The 7,774-nt window shown below is 37.4% G+C and overlaps 1 protein-coding gene across 2 annotated transcripts in view; it reads right to left on the bottom strand.

Annotated features, from left to right (window-relative positions):
* Positions 1-2,558: 2,558 nt before the first annotated feature.
* The window catches only part of LOC143257134 (cell adhesion molecule Dscam1-like), a 101,933-nt gene continuing 96,717 nt past the window's right edge, over positions 2,559-7,774 (bottom strand). Inside the window, exon 24 of one of the 2 annotated variants that reach the window (XM_076515416.1) lies at positions 2,559-3,500. In XM_076515416.1, coding sequence (XP_076371531.1) covers positions 3,498-3,500 — 3 coding nt within the window. In that variant the 3' untranslated portion in view covers positions 2,559-3,497. The remainder of the gene's footprint in view (positions 3,501-7,774) is intronic. The other variant, XM_076515414.1, reaches the window with a different exon arrangement.

The raw sequence follows: 7,774 nt of genomic DNA, 5'->3' as shown, positions 1-7,774 counted from the left end.
GAAGTGTTGTTCTTTCGAAGCTTTCATTTTTATTGCGTTTAGTACACGATTCAACGCGCTTAAATATTTTATTTATTATACTTTATAAAACTTTGTCTGAAGCCTATTTTCAATTCATACAAAGAGCTTTTTTATTTAATAAGATGTTTGTTCAAATAAACATTCTCTTAAGAAAAAACGCTGTAAAAATGGGCATTCATATGCTTAAAAGTAAATTACAACGACGTTATTAAATATAAGATTATCGAAATATGAAACTTAAATATCCTGCAAATATTTTACCTTGTTGTTTATTATAACACGCGTAAGTAAAACACTGCATAAAACAATTAAAAGGTAGTTGGAATCTGTAATACAACTGTAACACCACTGTTACTTTTATTAAGCACCTAATGAAGAATTAGTTGATCTAGAATGCAAGTAATTAGTCACTTAGTCGATCTAGAATGCAAGTAATTAGTCACTTAGTCTAGACATTTTATTTAGTAGAGGTGACATTTACAGTTGATGACGTTTCACTTCGTTATGGAGTATAGCAATCAGGGATAACTAATGGTAACCTAACACCAATATCACACGTGTAAGACCAGTGTTGATAGGACTTCAACTGTGTGTCTTTGACCACTCTACTTGGCTCGATGACATTAGAAAATGAAGAAAGGAAAAACTTGAAGCAGTAAAGTTGGTACAGACAGTGAGGAACCATAATTGTCTATCCTCAGAATTGCGGAAGGCACCATGATTGACCTTTACTAAATAATCATTTAACAGGTGTTTCGTCAGGTTCTTTGTCATGAACTTTTCTTTCGTATTAAAAGTAATAAAACTACTGAGTTTTAAATTATCGTGGGTTTAGATGAGTTTCACATAAAGTTTTTGTTAAATTTTAAAGTGCTTTAACGTAGCTAGACTGGTATATTAAGTTACCAACGTTTCTTACCGGGTTAATTTTTAGTTTTGAATTATACTGGTAGCTTGTTTTTATCAGAAGTTAGTTATAAATACGTTACGAATTTAATTATGTAAAAAAAATGTTAAATCTGGTTGTCATCCGGATATTTTTCTAATTGTATGCACTAAATCGTGAGATACAAAAAAGTGTTATTTTAAATATAACGCTATATAAATAGCATTCCCACCACTAATATGTTTCTTTTATCTCAGCCGGCCTCGTGGCCTGTGTTATTGTGCGAAATGCGTCGTCAGCAGTGGATGTAGCGGAAATAGTGTGGTTAAAATAATATTACATATTTTTTGAAATAAACTTCAAAGGACCAAATAAACACTGCAGTTAAATAAACATAATACAATATTACTAATACCTGATAATATCAAATCCGAGTGGTAAATACTTACATTGTTTGATGGGCTTCCTGTCACGCATTATTTTAGCGCTCTCTGTTAGAACATTGGATTTTCATAATTTTATGTTTTAAGAAATTCTTCTATACAGTAAACAATAACACATTTTAATAATTAAGCTAATTGTTGATTTTATATGCATAGGAGATACAGAAACGCATTACTAGGTTTAAAAATAAAACGTATTGTTCTTCATAACCACTCCATTATATTCTTTTGTTTTTTGTGATTAACTTTCGAAGGCACAATAGTTTAAACAATTTGGAACTAGATTTGAATATTCTAACATTAAATGTTTATACATATTTCCAGTTATCTTTGGAAATCAGTTCAGAAGAGAAGGAATATTTCCGCGTAGAACGAATCACGTTTGATTAAATTAAATATTGGTTTTACAGCCTGTCCCATTGATAAAAGTAAGAATAAAAATATCTTGTTTAAATGTCTTACACTATTAAGATAAATGATTGAACAGGCTGTCCATGTGTATAATAAAACAACACACATAGTTACATGGAAGATACTTCTTTGAAACGTATATTTGTGTTGTGTCGCATTGCATAAAAAATAAGATTTGCTAGAAGTTAGATAACAGAGGAAATGTTTGAAAAGCTTTGTTAAAAATTCGATAACAATGAACGTTTTGAAAATGACTTTTTAATAAACATTGTTTAAATAAACAATGGTAGTTTTTAGCTTAAAATTTATTGGAAATTGAGTAATAATAAAAGCTTTGGAAACCAAACTTTTCTAGGATTTAGATAACACTAGAAGTCCTGGAAATTAATTTTATTGTAAGTTGGGTGACAATGGAAGTTTTGAAACTTAATAGGTAGGAATTAACAAAAGTTTTGGAAAATAAACTTTTTAGAAGTTGGGTAACAATGAATATTTTTGAAATTACGTTTTTTTTAGAAGTTGGATAGAAATGGATTTTGAAAGTTAAGCTTTGTTGAAAATTCAGTAACAATGAGGGTTTTTGGATGTGAAACCTTTTTAGGAATTGATTTAAAATGTATGATTGAGAAATTAACCATTGCGACAAGTTGAGTAACAATGAACTTTCTAGAACTTAAGTTTTATAAGAAGTTGTTGATAACAGAAGTTCCAGATAATAAGTTTTGTTGAACATGTTTTTCTGAGTTACCTTCGAAAACAAGGGTCTTTTACCATAAAGAGCTTTATTAATTCGCATATAATACAATATTTTTATTAATCGCAAACGGAATACTTTGAAAACCAAACAGTTATACACATTAAATAGAATCCACTTTGAATGCGACTAAACCGCCATCGAGTGCCTGTAATAAATTCTTTGTTTTTTCTTTCAAAAACAGTAAACAAAACCAGAAATATACTGGCACTCTACTTTGCTAGATGGAGCCACTAGTGTTAAATGAGGCTGAAAACATATTTTATTGGTTGCCATTAAAGAGCCAGTGCTATGGAAGGGTAGGAGACATGTCTAATACTCGAGTTTTCTTGTTCTTTCTCCCATCCTTCTAAACCGTTAGTTTACAGTAGAGGTTCTACAGTTGTTTCTGTATGATGAACCCTTACGCTCTTGTAGGATTTCATTCCATGGAGAAAAACCATCGAATATTTAGTAGATAGGCGAAGCTTATGTGGCTCGTAAAGTTATTATATTGATCTGTTACGTTACAATGTATGGAGATGATAATGTTTCTATAGTGATTATGTATTTTAGTTTGTCCTAGAAAACATTGTAACTTTTGGTGAGTTCCACTAGGTAGAGCTGTGGCATAATCACTTTTTATATTATAAAGAGTTGTTTTACAGTTATTTTGTCCTTGTGCCCCATCTTTCATTATTTAGTCAGTCACGACGCGGCCTATTGACTTCAACTATTTAAATGCCTTAAAAGATGTCAGTGAAACTACACACGTTTTTTTTTAAAGTGGATCAAGTGGACTATGAACGATGTGTATATCTAATAAAGCTGTATTTGATAAATTATTATAAAATAAAATAAATCAACATATCTTTATGGAGCGAATTTATGTGAATGATGGCCAGTCTGATTCTTCATGAATTCTTCCACAGATGAATGGTCTTGTTGTTGATGGCGGAAGGACACCAGGCTTCAAGGCCTCGTAGGCTCGATCAGGACGGCACTACTTTTAAAAATGGATTATTAGACCTTGCAACAAATAAAGAAAAATAACACATGTTATAAAATGAAATACGGATAACAGTTTCATTTATTTATCTGTAATTCATTTGAACAAATTATACTTCACTGACTACTGAAACATTGAATCTCCAATATATGTTTGTTATTAAGCAGAAAGTAGCAGACACAGGCATCGAAACCTGATTTTTAGGGATATAAACCATCAGTCATAACGGCTGGAATAAAAGACGTGAAACTAGAAATTCCAATAAATGCAAGGAAGTTATTGTTTACCAAATAAGAGAATAGTAATCTATCATTCTCGCACCAGGAGTGATCTAGTGATTAGAGTGCCTGTATAGTGAATCCGTAGATTCGTGATTAGTGTGTCGTTCTCGCAAAACCGCACTTCTGCACTTTGGAGAATTGGGTGCGTTATTAAAGTGTCAATTAAATCCCACTATTCGGCTAAACAAGACTAACCTGAGAAGTGATGTTGTCAATTAGCTTCTTTCCCTTTAGTATGTCAGCTCAGAATTATAGATGGGTATGAGAAGTTGGACCTTGTGTTTCTTGGTGTGAAATATTCTGTATTAAACAATACAGTCCCTTTGGCGTGGGTTCCTGTACATGGTGAGGGGACTTCCCAGGTGAGTTTCTGTTCTTTCAGTTTACCTCCTCTGGGATCTAACATCCACCCACGTGTTTTACATGCGTGGCGAATCGTGAAGGGGAGGAGATGATCCTGGTGGTTGAGGGGTCCAACCTAAACACACCACTTTGGCCTTGAATTCCTGTAGATGGGCAGCCTTGGAGTGCCCCCCTTGGGTAATTCGGCTGGTTCACTTGGGCTATGGTCAGCCAAGTATCAGTGTTGGATGTTCTCAACAGGTGTTATGGACATTGTATCTGATGCTGGTGTTTGGGTATAGTGCTCACGAAACCCTGGCATTGCTGCAGTATCCTTGTTTGACATTGTAGTGCGTCCCCTCGTAGGGCTTCATGGTGGGTGGGGTCAGTGGACACCGAAATATTCCTTTTTTATTATGGATCCTCCAAATAAAAAACTTAAATAAAATAGTGAAGAACAGTCCATAGGTAAACGTCATCGTCTTGAAGATTTTGAGCAGCAATCTTCAACGTCTGTAACACCTGTTGTACCTCATTTTCTTATTTTACATTCTCTTTCAGACAAACCTGTAGGGCAAATGTCTCCCTTTTTCATTCAGAAGAGACTAGAGGGACATGCTGGCTCTCCAAAGTTAGTAAAAAAGCTTCGATCTGGTGACATATTGGTGGAAACATCCACATCTCAACACAGTGAACTCCTCTCGCATTCAAAGGTGATTGTGTATATACATATTGAAGTTACACCTCATGCTACTTTGAATTCATCACGAGGAGTTATTGTTGAGGGGGATTTAAAGAGCATCCCCGAGTCAGAGATTCTCGCTAGTTTCTACACTCGAGGAGTTTCTGCAATGAGATATATCTCTACTCACAAAAATGGAATTATGATGCCGACCAGTATCCTCATTCTGACATTTACATCACCACGTCCACCTGTCATCATCAAGACAGGTTATCTTAATTGCAAGGTATGGCCATACATTCCAAACCCTCTCAGATGTTTCCAGTGCCAGCGATTCGGTCCCTCAAAGACTTCACGTCGTGGTTTCTTGACGTGTGCTTGTTGCAGTAGCAAGGACCGGGATGCCTATGAGTATGAAACGGACCCTCATTGCGTCAATTGCAATGACTCTCACCCGTCCTACTTTCGTTTTTGCCCTTAATGGTTGGAAGAAAAAGAGGTGCAGTGTTTGAAGACGAATCAAAACATTACTTATCCTGAGGTTCGAAAGTTGCTGTCCACCACTTCATCTCGGACGTATGCTGCTGCACTTCGTTCCACTACTACAGAAGGAGTGCAGACAAATGTATCTGTGTTTCCAAAAGAATCGTTCTCAAAACAAATGAAAAGTCATTTGACCTGCATGGTTAAAAAAGTTGATGAATCAACTTCAACACCCACCTCTGTCCCTTACATGCATTCCAACAAATCCCAAGATCCACTTCCTGTGGTTCTGGGTACAGACATTTCCTTGGATACATCTTCTTCTCCAACCTAAGATGCAAAACGATCATTTGCTCACGTCCTCAGTTGCTGGTATCCTCTTCCAACAGCAAAAACCTGCCGAATCGACCCAGGTCAGGTTCCATGGAGGTCGATAGACCTCCCTCGAATAAAGACAGTAAAGAAAAAAGACATGGTCATAAACAGAAGGGTTCGCCACCCAATTCGCCTACACATAAATAAAAATGACTACCTTGATACAATGGAACTGTCGAGGTTTACGTTCTAGTCTGGATGACATCAAACCACCGATTGCTTCCTTCCATCCTATATGTCTTTCCTTACAAAAACATTTCTGAAACCTGCCGATACAGTCACCTTTCGGCAGTTTTCTTTGTACAGAAATGACAGGCTGTGTGATGGACGAGTGCATGGAGGGGTGGCACTCTTGGTTGATCAGCATGTGCCCACCATGTCTTTGCCACTCGACACACCCTTGGAGGCCTTAGCCATCCATGTTTCCTTGGGTCATACCATCACTGTTTGTTCTCTCAACCTGTCGATTGGAGAGACCTATGATCAATCAGGCCTTGATGCTCTCATTGAACAGTTGCCATCTCCCTTTTTAATCGTGGGGGACTTTAATGGACATCATCCCTTCTGGGGAAGTGCTGATATTGATAGGAGGGGTTGCTCTGTAGAGCATATACTCTGATCACAACCTTTCTCTTTTCAATACTGGTTCTTCTACTAATTTTCATGCATCTAGTCAGTCCTTCACTGCTGTTGATCTCTCAATTTGTTCCCCTTCACTATTGTCCCACATTTCATGAATGGTTGACAATAACCCACGAGGCAGTGATCATTTTCCTATAATTTTGAGAGAGACTGGCCGTAGTCAATGCCACCCAATCCGCATGCCCCAGTGGAAGCTGGATCATGCAAACTGGTCCTCTTTCATTGCTCTTGTAGAACTTGATCCTGCCATCGTCTGTAAGCCATCAGTAGACGGCTGTGTGGTATTAGTAACTGACTGTATTATACAAGCAGCTGCTCAATGTATTCCTAAAACCTCGACACGTTTTCTACGATATCTTCATACGTGGTGGAATTCTGTCTGCCACATGGCACGGAAGGCTCAAAAACGGGCCAGGGATAATTTCCATAGATATCCCACACTCTCGAACCACATCGCTTTCCAGCAGACTTGTGCACATTTTTGGTAGGTAAGATGTCAAAACCAGAAAGAATCTTGGATTAAGTTCACAACCAGCATATCTTTTATCACCAGTTCCAAAGTCATATGGGACAAGATTCGAAAGGTCAGTGGGCAATATAATTCTGTTCCCCTCTCGATCTTTCTCTCTGATGGCCAGAAAGTCGCTGATACCTGGAGTATCGCCGATACTCTAGGTGAAAGCTTTTGTTGGGTATCTAGCATTTCTGCTTCATCCTCCACCTTTTGGCCATCAAGACTCAGCCAGAGCAATCACCTCTTTTCTTTCGAGCTAATTGTCTCTTTGACTATAATTGTCCCTTTACAATGGTGGAACTCAAACTGGCCCTTCATCGGTCTGGCAGTACATCAGTTAGACCTGATATTGTACACTATAAAATGCTGCGCCATCTATCTCCTGCTTCTCTTGCTGTTCTTGTGATTGTTTTTAACCGGATTTGGCAGGATAATGTTTTTCCTGATGCCTGGCACCAGGCTATTATCCTACCTTTTTCTAAGCCTGGGAAGGATCCCAAGATTCCTTCAAACTGTCGTCCAATTGTTTTGACGTGCTGTCTCTGTAAGACCTTAGCGACTATGGTTAATGCTCGTCTTGTTTGGTTCCTCGAATCAAACAACCTCCTCTCGCCCACCCAGTGTAGGTTCCGACGACAGCGCTCCACAATGGACCACCTAATTCGACTTGAAACGTCAATCAGAGAAGCCTTTCTCAAACTACATCTTGTATCAATATTCTTTCACGTTGAGAAGGCTTATGATACAACATGGAGGTATGGCATTTTGCGAGACCTCCACATATATGGGTTACGTGGCCATTTGCCCATTTTTATTAAAAATATTTAGTGAACAGGAGATTCCAAGTTCGTGTGCGTTCAACATTTTCCCGATATTTTCTACAGGAACTTGGAGTCCCTCAGGGCTGTGTTTTGAGTGTCACACTTTTCAATATAAAGATTAATTCCATCAC

This window comes from Tachypleus tridentatus, chromosome 7, assembly GCF_004210375.1.
Source record: "Tachypleus tridentatus isolate NWPU-2018 chromosome 7, ASM421037v1, whole genome shotgun sequence".
In the NCBI taxonomy this organism is placed as follows: domain Eukaryota; kingdom Metazoa; phylum Arthropoda; class Merostomata; order Xiphosura; family Limulidae; genus Tachypleus; species Tachypleus tridentatus.
The sequence above is the reverse complement of the archived record's forward strand: the minus strand, read 5'-3'. Positions and strand labels throughout refer to the sequence as shown.